Here is a 14,151-nt window from a genome sequence, read left to right as displayed (position 1 = left end):
TAGAGCACTTGCATATGTATTTGGTGACACTGTGCAGGCGACTCCTAATAGCATGGCGCTTGATCAAAAACCACCATTTGGATAACAGTAACATTACACAGAATTGGTCACCCATTGGTAAGCACCTTAAAGTAGCTGATAAGGGGTTCTGGTGGCAGTGATAACTATCTTATAATCTGGGTATAAGGGGACATAGCTAGTAAACCTGTGCCAGCCCTTCCCAGGTGTATGTTTGTGTATAAATCAAATCTCAAAGTGTGTGTGTGCGTGTGTGTGTGCGCGCGTGTGTGTGTACGAAGCACTGGTTGGACAGAGAGAGTGTTGGTAGGACTTGGCTTGGAACCCCAGCTAAGGACTCAACTCTATAGCTGTGCCAGTGGGGAGTCTTATTGAGGATCCGGAGGGAGAGAGAAAAACCAGACACAGACTGACTGATCTCTGTGTGCTCTTAAGGGAAATTGTACTTTACCATTGTGTGTATTTGTAATCCTTCAATTGTGTACATCCCTCACTGTTGGCAGTGGTGAGAACTGAGGCTCCTTGATTAGTGGGCTAGTGCAGGGGCGTCACTGTGTTACACTGCATAAACTAGGTTCATGCAGGATGTTCAATGACTGCATAATGCAGCTATGCCCTACAACATTAAAATTAAACACTTTAATAATGCCTACAGAGTATAATGCAATTAAAATAAAACTGAAACAAAGTAAATGCAGTTTATTTACACTGCACGAGTTGTTACCAAACTCAGAAGCTGCATTCTTTACTATAGTCATCTACAGATTTACATCATCCCTGCTTAAAGTGATTTAGTCAACCGTCTAAAGAAACTTTAACCAGGAAGGAATAGCAATTGCAACTTTACCAAATGCAGTGTCACATTATACTATTTCTAGTGCAGAAAGCTAGATTTTTATGCTGTATTTTAAGACTGTCCCTCTCGGACTTTCTTTGAGATGCAACCTCACTTTTTCTTTCTTTTTTTAACACATTTACTGAATTATCACTTGTGACACACGCAAACTGACATTTATACAAAAGTAATCAAACTTTCTTGATATACTGGGGAGTCACATAATGAAAAAGGAACACAACATTCCTGTACTCAGACAGCTTAAAATCTACAGTAGTATACAGGCTAGTATATATGTGCAGGCACAGGAGATTTGCCCTTCATGTAACCATACAGTCAATTAGACACTGCAGGCAGAATTCCTTATATGGAAACTAACTGTATCAGCTATACCACTAAAACCACAATATAAATGCCTGTAGATCTAAGAGTTAACTTGTCTTATTTATCCACAACACTTTCTAGTCACATATAAATACCACCCATGACATTATTTTGTGAAGTTACTATGTAGAAAAAATAAGCATATAAGAGAAAATAAAATATCCAAAAAATTACACTTATTTCACAAAATAAACTTTAATCACAATATATAAAATACAGCTAGTAATGACACGTTGTGAAAAATAAAGATGACTGTACATCTATCTGATACAATTTAAATGAAAGGTGAGGTTTCAACAGTTTCTCCAACAGAATACAGCAAGAGATTTCCAGTAGCTTACTAATATTTACAGGTAAGAGTACACATATGAGCGGAACATTCACAAAGCTGCCATTTGTTTTTGAACATGAACAAAACAAAACAGATTTAAAAAAAATAAATATATTCCTACCAGTTGCAAAGGGAATCTCTCTAGATCATGCATACATAGCATGGAGTCAAGGCTGAGGCACCTAAACCAGTATACTGTGTAAAAAGATAAAGAAGGTACTAACATGACCAAGGGAAAAGAGCGACTGCTGAATGTTTGAGAACTGTTAAAACTTGCTCTTTCGTGGACTGCAGTTAAAGTGTGAAATACATATAAACTGTGAGACTGCAGTACTCTGATGTACAGCAATTACAAAAAAAAAAAAAAATTATATATATATATATATATATATATATCTATATATATACATATATATATATATATATATATATATATATATATATATATATATATATATACATATATATATATATATATATATATATATAGAGAGAGAGAGAGGGAGAGAGATTACACACACAAAATATATGCACACATTTTTGGTAAGGATGCGAGAGGGACTTGCAGTACTGAGTCTTATATTTCTAAAAGGGATCCATGGGGACAAATATTTGTTTTAAAATACCTGGTCAGATGTTACTGTAAAGCATGCAGTTCTGGAACTGATACAGACTAGACTCTAATCAAATGGGTGCCAGACCAGACATCATTGCATATATGACAATCTAAAGAGGTGACAGCACACCATAACGTTGGCATTTACTGCCTCCAGTCCTGCTGAGATTTATTAAAGAGATTTGATTACTGAAAGAAAAAACTCAAAAGAATGACTTCTTGTTCTGTGAAAGACTTAATATTACTAGGACCAGCAGGTTGATATACTGCTGTCATAATGGGACAAACAGGATTAAAATTCAATGACCATAACAATATACAGAAACAGAGATACATAACCATCATTGGGAATGTTACCCTTACCATGTGCATTGGAAAAAGTGTTCAAATGGTAAAATAAAAATGGACATTCCATATATATAAAAATATGGGGTCTATATTAGTTTGCCGAAATGTGATTTCAGTGAACACCTAATCATCAACCACAATTCAATGAAAATCACTTCCAAGAGGCGCTGAATTTACCAAGGGCAAAGAAGTAGGTGGCCAACTACACAACTTTGCCCTTTTCTCCACTGTATTGTGATCTTGGAGTTGGTACATACAGTTGAGGGGGTGAAGCCCCCCACTTGGGTGGGTTTGATTTACTTAGATGTTGGTCCTTTGTGCTGCAAGGCAAGTATTTACTTGCCTTTAGCAAATTCAGGTAATTGCGGAAGTGATTTTCTCTGGATAGGGGACGATGGTTAAGTGTTCACTGAAATCACATTTCGTTGAACTAATATAGACCCGTAAATCTGTATGTATGTGGATCTACTCCAGAAGCTCAAAGTTTCAAAACTTCAAACTTCAAATGGCCGAGATCATAAGATCGAAGTTTTGAAACTTCGAAAACATAAAAAAAAAATAAAAAACATTTTTTTTTTTTACATTTTTGTAGGGAGACAAGCCCCGGTGGTGCAGCAGTAGCATTGTTGCCTCACGGCAAGAGGTTCTCCCATTCGCTTCTCGGTTGAAGTGCGGGGAGTGCCTTCTGTGTGGAGTCTGCATGTCCTCCTCGCGGTTGGGTGGGCGTTCGAAAGACATGCGTAAATGGGCATGCCTTCGTTGAATGTTGAACGTCGAGCTGGCACCTCGGCGTTCGTGAAAATCTACTGCCAATCATTAGCAGACCGGAGTTCCGCTGTGGCGACCCCTAACCGGGAAAAGCCAAAAGACAATGCGCACACACACACAGTAGGGGGGCAAGCCCCCCCTGCACCCCCACACCCCCTGCTAAATAAATATACCAACTCTGAGATTGCACTACAGTAAGTAAAACAGTAAAGTTCCCATTCCGCACTGTATGGCAATCTCCACTCAAAACTTCGATCTTATGGTCTCAGCCGTTTGAAGTTTTGAAACTTCCAGCTTCTGAAGGGGATCCATGTACATAGATATATTTTATATATACTGTATTTCCCTGAAAATAAGACCGGGTCTTGTACTCTTTCCCGCCGAAATACGCATTAGGGCTTATTATCAGGGGATGCCTTATTTACCCCCCCCCGTACAACAATCTACACTTATTAATGTATTCATGTACACAAACTGATATTTATTTGGTAACCCAAAAATGAACGAATAAACAGCAACCAAAAAGACCAGGAATTCCAATCAACTGGAAGGATGTGCCACAGCAAACTCACTCACAATACTGAAATCCACGCTATACGATTGGTAAAAACGCGATCACCACAGCAATAATGGATACTTTTATTGTATAAAGCACAGATGAAACACGTATTAACCTAGGTTTCATCCGATATGACGAACATCTTCAGAATGATTGGAATTCCTGGTCTTTTTGGTTGCTGATATTTATTTGGTACTTTTCCATTATTGGGCAACAGTTCTAGGTAACGCATTAACAATTGTGTGAGAATTCTACATAAACAGTGCAACAAACATTTCAACTTCAGAATATCTACCCCTTGGCTTTCACAGTGAAATATTTCATACTTAACAGAAAGTGCAGAAAAATCTCAATAAATGCATATTGGAGGAGGGGGATAAAACAGGTGAATAACTGCCACTTTTTGAGTGGTGGTGCTTTCTTTATTCCTTACCCAAACCATAAGAGAAGAAAGATGGAAAGTCATAAAAATGAAGTCTGGGAACTAGTGGCCTTACTTTGTAGTTACCCCTTGAAAATGAAACATTACCTTAATACAATAAAGTCAAAAAACTGACAAGAGCTTGCTGGCAGCTGAAAGCAGAAGCAATCCATTCTGTTGCCCCAATAATAGAAAAGTTATTCAAATACAGTCATGTCATCATCTTCTGGAACATTGTCAAAAGTCTCCAAACCCAAAAATCCGGCCTGAATTTCTTATGACTCCATTTCCTGTAGAACCATTGGTCCCAATCTGCCATGCCCAGCAATAGAGCTCTCCTTAAATGAGCACTGATTGTCCATGTAGCCTGCTCGTAGTGGCAACACAGCTGTCAGTGATTTTCTCCCATGAATTCTTCACCCAAGTCACGACTTCTTGCAGGCTAGGCTTCTCAAAGTTTCCACGCTGATTTCTCTCCATTCTATTTTCTATGTAGTCATTGAGTACATGCACAAACGGTCCTAGAATGGCTTTATTGCAATATCAAGAGTCTGGAGATAGGTGGTCATTCCTGCGGGAATCATTATTTGATCTACTCTTCTCTGTGCAAGGAAGTTCTTCATGTCTTTAGTACTGTGAGTGCTGGCTGAATCTCAGACTAGCAGACCTCTTTCACCACCTCACAAAACAAGTGGCAGCATTACATCAACCCACTTCCTTATAACTGCTTGTGTGCACCAGGCTTTTTCGGTTTCAAGAATGTAAATGCCTGAAACACGTTCAATCTTATCTTTCTTGCCCTTACTAATGATTAGAGGTGGGGTTTTCTTTCCATCTAGACGAATTGCCAAAATACAGGTAACACATGCACTTTCGTAACCAGTGGAGGGAATGTAGATTGATGAGGCACCCCTCTGATAAACTGTTGTTTGAGATCCTTGGCCCATAAACACTGCAGTTTCATACATAGCAATCATGTTGGAGAGTTGGAATTTAGAAAAGTCAATGTCATCAACAAAGGACTTGAATGCAAGTGTACGTTTAATAACTTCAGTATCTTCCAGCTTGAACAGTGTTGTTGATCTTTGAGACAGTTCATATCGCTGAAGGAAGCCATCCAGCCAATGTTGTGATGCTTTGAATTCTTCTGGGGATATTTCTAACTGTGGTGTCATTGCAAGGGCAAATGCTGGAATATCAGCCATGCGTACAACCAAAGCCATTGCTCTCCTGTTAGCAATCCATTCACAGATAATGTCTTCCAGCTCAGGAAATAATGGTTTCCGATCTTATCCACACTTGCACTTCTTAACATTTCCCTCGTCCATCTGCTGACTGAGGTTATCGTGCTCTGCTCGCCATTTTCAGAAGATTCGGAGATCCAACTTCTTCTCTTTGCAGAAAGCCATCAGATTCTTCCACCAGGAGTCCTCCACGATTCCTTTCTTGTACTCGACGGAACAGCTCTTTCTTTTTGCACTCATCTTGTCTGGGGGGGGTGGTTAATTGAAGACTTATGAAACAGGAGTGGTAACAAAAATGGTGACAGTTAAGAAGACATAACCACACCCGTTCGTTATCAAGTGCGCACGTTTTACGTGCGTTGTCTGTAGTTTGTCCAATCAAAGTACACTTGCCAGTGTTTATGGGCCAAGGATCTCAAATATCAAGTGTGAGTGAGGATTACGGTTACAGTAAGAATCGTGGAGGAGTCCCGGGTAAAGAATCTTACAACTTTCTGCAAAGAGAAGTTGCTGGGTATCCGAAAGGCCAAAAATGGCGAGAAGAGTACGATAACCTCAGTCAACAAGTGTCAATAATATTATTTTATAATTCAACATGTCAGTCATGTGTTGTTGACAATCTTAACTGGGGCTTATTTTTGGGGTAAGGCTTATATCATGACCACTCTGGAAAACCATGCTAGGCCTTATTTATGGAGAAATACCGTGTGTGTGTATGTATATATATATATATATATATATATATATATATATATATGCTACAGTACTACAGCAGAAAACAGAAACTACTGCTATGTAGCATGTGTGACATGGGTTACAAAGTCTACGGTGTGTGTATGTATGTATATATATATATATATATAGATACATATATATATATATATATATATATATATATATATATATATATATATATATATATGCTACAGTACTACAGCAGAGAACAGAAACTACTGCTATGTAGCATGTGTGGCATGGGTTACAAGGTCTGTGCAGCTGAACATCCTAGGGACAGAAAGCAATATATGCGCTATAGTACTACAGCAGAGAAAGTACAGTTGTGTACCTACCATAAATGTAGATGTTCGAGTGTATTCACTGTTGCAGTCATAACACTTGGGTTATCCTGCTGGCAGGCTACCCGCAGTCGGCCTGAATTCCAAAGTTCTGGTCTGGCGTTGGTTGCTGTCGCCTCTTCCCTGACGTCAGTGCGCCAGGGGTATACAAGATGCAGCCGACACAATTTTCTTCAGTTTTTCTTGCCCCAGATGTCAGGTGCCCCCAAGAAGGTAGGCAATACATATTGCTTATAAAAACATACACTAAAATAAACAATACCTTCATCTACACGCAAATACACCACATAGGTTGTATAGGATAGAGAAGTATAGATGAGTCCCAGCAAAGAAAGGGGGATGGAGTGTGGGTAACCTGGACTGCAGCAGTGAATATACTCAAACATCTACATTTATGGTAGGTACACAACTGTACTATGTTCATCGTGTTTCACTGTTGCATTTCTTACACTTGAGTTGAATCCCAAAGCTGAGGTAGGGCGGCTGGGTCTAAATAGGATTAGGAGTGGCTATGAGGCCCTGCAGAACTGTAGTGGCAAAGCTTGCTCTGGATTTAGAGTAAAGAGGTAAGTGATAATGCTTGGTAAAAGTGTGCACTGAACTCAAGTTGCAGCCTCCAAAATTTCCTTGGTTGGTACTCCTCTGAAAAAGGCTGCTAAAGTGGCTGCTGCCCTGGTAGAATGTGGCCTAATATTCTTAGGCACTGATTTGCCATGCTGTGCATAGCAGAAACAAATGCAGTGTCCTATCCATTTTGAAATAGTCTTCTTTGAAATAGCCTTTCCTTGTGATCCTGCAGCATATGCTACAAACAGTTGCTCAGTTTTTCTGAAAGCTTTTGTTTTGTCCAAGTAGAATCGTAGCTGCCTGTGTATGTCCAAAGAGTGTAGAAGTCTCTCCCCTTTATTCTGGGGATTTGGATAAAATGTTGGCAAATTAACGGTTTGGTTAAGAGCCACACTGGATACTACCTTTGGCATAAATGTTGGGTTTGTCCTTAGAGAAACCCTGTCTGGATGAAAAATGATAAAAGATTCCACTGCCATTAATGCCTGTAACTCTGAGACTCTTCCTGCTGAAGTTATTGCTAGGAGCAGAGCAGTTTTTCATGATAAGAATTTTATCTCAGCTGTATTGGCTGGCTCAAAAGGAGGCAGTGTGAGTTTTTCCAAGACAAACTTGAGGTCCCATGTAGGTATCCGTGCTCTCCTTGGGGGTCTTATGTTTTTTGCCCCTCTGAGGTACTGTCTTAGCAGTGGATGTGAGAAAATAGGAGGTTCCGTATTGTAATGATCTGAAATGGCAGAGGCATGGATCTTAACTGATGAGAAGGATAGGCCTTTGTCCAGCATCTCAGTTAGGTATTGTAAAATCTGAGGAATATTTGGAACAAGTGGTTCAAGTCCTTGCGCCTGGTTCCAAGCACATAATCTCTTCCATTTTTCTGCATAAGATTTCCTGGTGCTGGGCCTCCTGGCTTCCAAAATGACATCCATAACAGCTTTAGAGAGAGGTGTGTTCTGAGTGGCTATATTATTTGCCATGCAGCCCGATTTAAGGTTCTGAGTTGGCTGTGCAGGATCTGATTGTTTTGTTGAGTCAGAAGATGAGGAACTTGAGGTAAAGTCCAGGCTGGGCCTTGAGACAAGCTCTTTAGGACTGGGTACCAGTGCTGGCGTGGCCAGTCTGGGGCAATCAGAATCATCTTTGGCTTCTCTTGTCTGATTAGGAGTACCTTGAGGAGGAGAGGCAGTGGTAGAAAGACATAAACTGTTAGGGTTTTCCAACTGAATGATAGAGCATCCACTTTCCATGCTTGTGCAAGTCCTAATTCATAAGTCCTTGTGCAGAATCTCTGTAGTTGGCAGTTGTGAGGGGAGGCAAAAAGATCTATGTCTGGGCATCCCCATTTCCTTGTTATCATGCTGAAGACCTGTGGATCTAGTTTCCACTCATGAGGGTCCATGAGGTTTCTGCTTAGTTCGTCTGCCAGAGTATTTTTCTTTCCTGGCAGGAATTGTGCCTGCAGATGTACTTGATAGATCAGTGAGGTGTTCCACAAAGTCATGGCTTGCCTGCAGAGGGTTAGGAATGTGTGCCCCCTTGCTTGTTTATGTACCACATAACTGTAGTATTGTCCGTCTTTAGCAATAGTTATCCTGGATGTAGTAGATCCTTGAAGGCTGTCAAGGCATTCTGTACAGCTAGCATCACTTTTTGATTGATATGAAGATGCATTTCGTCCGCGGGCCACGTGCCCTGAATACATGTTCCTGCCATATGTGCCCCCCAGGCATAATCCAAATGCATCTGTTGTTATTGTCTGCCTGGCTGTGGGTAAAGTAAAAGGCTGTCCCTTGTTGTGGTGACAGGCCAGTGCCCACCATCAAAACACCTGTTGCAGGCAGGGAATAAGAGTTATTATTGTTTCCAGGCTGTGGCAATGTTGAGTCCAAACACTTTTTAGATACCATTGTAGCTTCCTCGTATGCAGTCTTGCATATGGAATTAGCAGGATGCCATGAAGCCCAAAGCCTGCAGATTTTTTCTTGCAGGTAGCTAGGTCTTTGTTGCCATCATTTGAAAGTAATGAGTCAGTTGCCTTTACTTCTCTGGCGTGAGATAAGCCATCTGGGCAGTTGTATTTAAGCTTGCACCCAGGAATATTATCTCTTGAGAGGGCACTAGTTTTGATTTCTTTTTGTTTACTGTGTACCCTAGGCAAATTAGTAATCTTTTTACAAACGCCAGATGCTTTAGTAGAATGTCCTTGCTCTCTGCTTGAATATGGCAGTCGTCCAAGTAGGGATATATTTGAATTCCTTTTTGTCTGCAAAATGCAATTACTGGTGCCAGGCATTTTGTGAAGACCCTGGGCGCAGTAGATAAGCCAAAGGGCAGTGCAGAGAATTGGTAATGTATTGAGCCAGCTATGAATCTGAGGTATTTTCTGCAAGATTGTCTGATTGGGACATGCAGGTATGCCTCTTTGAGGTCCAAAGTAACTAGCCAAGCCTTCTTGCCCAGCATGGGTAGAAGTTGCTGCAGTGTCAACATTTTAAATTTTGGAACGTCCAGGAAAGTATTTAGAATAGACAGGTCCAGTATTGGTCTCCAGGCTTTGTCCTTTCTGGGTACCAAGAAAAGTCTTGAATAAAATCCTTGCCCCTGCTCTTGCTGTGGTACTTTTTGAATAGCCCTCATGTCCATGACAGCAGAAATGTGTTGTTGTGCCTCTGCCCACTGATTGTGTGGCAGGTCTGGCATACCTTTTGACCTTGGTAGGGTGTGAAAGTGGAACCTGTAACCCTGAGAAACAATATTCAGTACCCTTTTGTCCTGGGTGATCATGTGCCAATTTTGTGTGAAAAGTGCTAGTTTCCCCCCCAAGGGTGTTGCCAAAAGGTAAGTGCTTGGCATTTGTAGAGGAAAGTTACTGGGACTGTTTCCTATAAGGTTGTGATTTGTCTTCTTTGCCTTTGGGGGCTGAAGCACCCCATTGTTTAGGTCTGTATGAGCCTTGGGGCTGAGATCTGCCTCTTGGGTGTCTGTATCTGCCTCTTTGTGGCCTGTCTGACACTGGAAAGGACCAATTTTTAGAAGGCCAGTTCCTGCTAAATCTAAGAAATCCTTTACTGTCTGCACTGATTTTGCTTTATCCTCCATTTTCTTTAACACCTCTTCTGCCTTAACACCAAACAAAGTATCGTGCTGTAATGGAGCATCCAATAATTTTGCTTTAACGTGATCAGGTAAACTGTTCTTTTAACCAAGCATGCCATCGAATGACAGAACCTGTAACTGCGGCTCTGCAAGATGCCTCTAATGAATCAAAACCACATTGCAAAGTATGCTTTCCCACTTGTTCAGCTGCATGCAATAAATCCTGCATTTCCTTGTTCTCAGGACATTCAGAGCCTGTAAGCATTTTCTGTTTTAGCAAAGACATTAGATATTGTTGATATTTAAGCATGTGAAACTGGCAGTTTAAAGCCCTTACAGCTAACGTAGCAGAGGTGTAAACTTTTTTCCCCCATCTGTCCAATGCTCTAGAATCCCTATCAGGGGGAACAGGGTTTTTTGCAGTGGAAGCCTTGACCCCTTTGGGACCCTGAGAAATAGTTTCTGGATCAGCAGCAGGGTTTTTATAAAGAAATTTATGAGAATCTGGAACCCTGTTGTACCTATCTGGCTTAACTGGAGCAGGGGGTAAAGAATCAGGAGTCAAACTGGATTCAGAAAATACATAATCAACAATATCTAGTACAGGGGGAATAGCAAGAGGCCTGTGCTGAGGCAGTAAAAGAAAGTCTCTGAGCCTTTTCTTGGATTCTGAATAATCCTGGCTCCCCCAATGGAAATGCTCCCTCATGGTGTGCAGGGTTTCCCCAAAAGAGTAGTCCTCAGGAGGAGAGGCTGAAGGGATAGATTCTTCAGCATCAGAGTCCTCATAGGGAGGAAGAGAATATCCCTGTTCTGAAGAGGAATCAGAAGAAATAGAAACCTGGTCAGAGGAGTCATAGTCAGTGTCTTGCCTAGGCCTTTTATCAGGAGGGGGTTGGGAACCCCTGATCAAGGTAATTAGGTCCTCGGCCATTTTGAGCATCTGTTTCTTTGGCATGGATGACTGTCCAGCAGAATGCTGTACTTGTTTCTTTGTCTTTAAAGGTGTTTTAGACTTTGCCTTGGCTGCTGAAGTGGTCTTGATAGTAAGCTGCGTAGGTCTGAAAACACCCTCAGAAGCCGATGCCTGCTCAGAGGCTCCAGACCCATCTGAGGGAATTGTTTCCATAGGCCCGATACCTTGAGTTTCCAGAGGCCTAGCTGTCTCCACGTGGGAGTTGGAGGCAGCCTGTGGCTCTGAGGTAGCGTGTGTCAGGGGCTGCGAAAGCGCCTCACTGAAAACCGGCGACTGGCCTAAAAGAGGCTTCATCATCAGTTTTGGACCTCGGATGCCTCTCTTTTTCTTTGTCCTTGCGCTTTTTATGGACTCCGGTCGTCAGTTGTTCCGATGGCATTATATAGTTAAACCTTCGGCCAAAGTAATGTAAAGCAAAATCGAACTGACTCTTAATAGTGCGTTGTTTGAATCTAGCACAAAACCGACAACTAGCAACATCATGGTCAGGGCCTAGGCAAGGAATACAGTAAGAATGAAAATCCTTATGAGGTATTTGCTTCCCACAAGAAATACAATTGTTCACTTTTACTGGCATCGGTCTGGAGCAAAAAAAAGTTTCCCCAACGGGGTACTTAGCTTTATTGAAGACTTCGGATCTGAAATTCAATTTCAAAAATCTCAGAAGTCGACCAACCGGCACTTGCGAATTGCTTTTGCTTCGGGCACCGCGCGGCAAGAAAGACTGAAGAAAATGGCGTCGGCTGCATCGTATATACCCCTAGCGCACTGACGTCAGGGAAGAGGTGACAGCAACCGACGCCGGACCAGGACTTTGGAATTCAGGCCGACTGCGGGTAGCCTGCCAGCAGGATAACCCAAGTGTAATGACTCAACAGTGAAACACGATGAACATCAGAAACTACTGCTATGTAGCATGTGTGGCATAGGTTACAAAGTCTGTGCAGCTGAACATCCTAGGGACAGAAAGCAATCATTCAAGTTATCAAATAGATAAACTGAACTCTGGGAAAAAGAAATTAAAAAAAGTTGAGACTTGAAATATTTATCAAGACAAAGGCAGGCATAACAAATCCTCACTGCTTCAAAAATTATCAGTTTAATGAAGGGCATTTAGATTCCAAGCCCTTCAGTATAATGCTGGACAAGCAATAAACCTTATATTTCAAGGAGTCTCAATTCACTGAAACTTCACACAAACTTCTAGAAGCTTCAACACAATGAAACACTAGCAAAATTATTTTCTGAAGGTTCCCTTCTGCACCCATAAATCTCCTAATTATATACACCAACTCTACTATCAAACAACCATGAAGAAAAAAAGAACCCCCCCCAAGCATTTTGAATTACTGCAAGCACACGAACAGTAACCATACCTACAGTAATTTCTTAAGGGAAACATAATCAGAAGAGTTTCAAATCAGGGAGGAGATATCAGCGAGTTTAAACTCATTTACGTTATACTCAACCAACAGTACAGAACAGCCTTTAATATTAAAAATGGACAAGACAAGGTATCACTTGTATTTTGATGGGTATGTGAATAAATCATCCAATAGTGACAGCAGATACCAAGTAGAGTACAATACATCAACATTAAACTGACTCCAAAATAAATAGCAAGGGGAAGCAGTGTATATGTACATCATTTCTTTAAGAATAATTAAAAGGCACAAAATAATAATTTATACTGAAGAAGCAAGAAGGTAGACATAAAAGAAACGTACTTCCTAAGTTGTAATTCTGATTTTTCGTACACTTTTTGTAAGACTGCCAGCATACACAATGTATAACACAGTTATTAGTTCTATATGGTGCTATGAAAAATATTTTATACACTGGTTTAAAGCATAACCATGTGTAAATGTTATGTACTACCATATGCCTAGCTGTGGCTGCTTTTTTAGGCCAGATCACCTCCACACTGAAATTAATAAATAACTAAATAAACATTAATAAAAAATTGCAAAATTTAAACATACAAACAGAAATATAATGTGCACAACATTTTTCCTTATGCATCTTTATTTTAATGCCATACCTTCTAAGTGCTTGTCCAGAGGAGATGGGCTGTTTCGGGTATCCTGTGCAGGAACTATGGGAGCTATTTTCTTTGTAGACGATGGTAATAAACATGATGGAGGAACACTGTATTTATGGTGTGTAATGCCAAGTAGCTCTGTGATTCGATCCTCGTCCTCTAAGTAAGTTATTAAACTGTACACTACAGGTTCAGCTGACTCTGCTGCTTTTAATGCTTCTTCATAGAGGGACTCTGCTATGTGTATTCGGCTAGCTGGAGAAAGATGGTCATTAGTGGAAGAAAATGCAACAAGTGCAGCTTCATGTGGATATTTATTCCCCTCTGGAAACCGGATCTCAAGTTCATACAAGTACTGTGTCTCTTGGTTATTATTAGAGTGAGTTACTCCTGAATTTCTACTGTTCTTTGGAAACTGTTCAGAGGGTGCTTCATGTTTAAACCTGCATTTTAAGCCAAATTTGCAATTGCCTTTCAAGTAATACTGGCACACTTGTTGTGAAGTTTGTTTGTTTTTTTCTTTTACAGTTTCACCTTTCCAAAAGGGATTAGTTTTCTTGGTAAGATATTCTAGCTGCAAACCTACTGTCCAAACTCTGTTTGGAATTCTTTCAATGAAATTATCACCACAAATTGAACAAAGGACAAATGCTTCCTCTATTCTTTGTTCTATACACTCTGCCATACTACTACAAGCAGCAGCTTCAGGTACTACCATCTTCTCCTGAAATTTTTCAGAGAAACACTGCAACAGTAAATATTCCAGCGAAGCACCCACATCACCATCACATGACTCCAAGGCTGCCACACAGCGATCCTTATCAAAGCCATATCTAATGGATAAAAACAAAGCAGTTTACACATTCTGTGG

At 40.6% G+C, this 14,151-nt stretch overlaps 1 protein-coding gene across 4 annotated transcripts in view; it reads right to left on the bottom strand.

Annotated features, from left to right (window-relative positions):
• Positions 1-14,151, bottom strand: part of DHX57 (DExH-box helicase 57) — a 2,066,546-nt gene that overhangs the window by 1,810,242 nt on the left and 242,153 nt on the right. For all 4 annotated transcript variants that reach the window (XM_044057412.1, XM_044057439.1, XM_044057430.1 and 1 more), the window contains exon 5: positions 13,281-14,113. In XM_044057412.1, coding sequence (XP_043913347.1) covers positions 13,281-14,113 — 833 coding nt within the window. The remainder of the gene's footprint in view (positions 1-13,280; positions 14,114-14,151) is intronic.

The sequence above is a fragment of the Protopterus annectens genome, chromosome 1.part2, assembly GCF_019279795.1.
Source record: "Protopterus annectens isolate FY-2018-M chromosome 1.part2, PAN1.0, whole genome shotgun sequence".
In the NCBI taxonomy this organism is placed as follows: domain Eukaryota; kingdom Metazoa; phylum Chordata; order Ceratodontiformes; family Protopteridae; genus Protopterus; species Protopterus annectens.
This window is presented reverse-complemented; position numbering and strand designations above follow the sequence as displayed.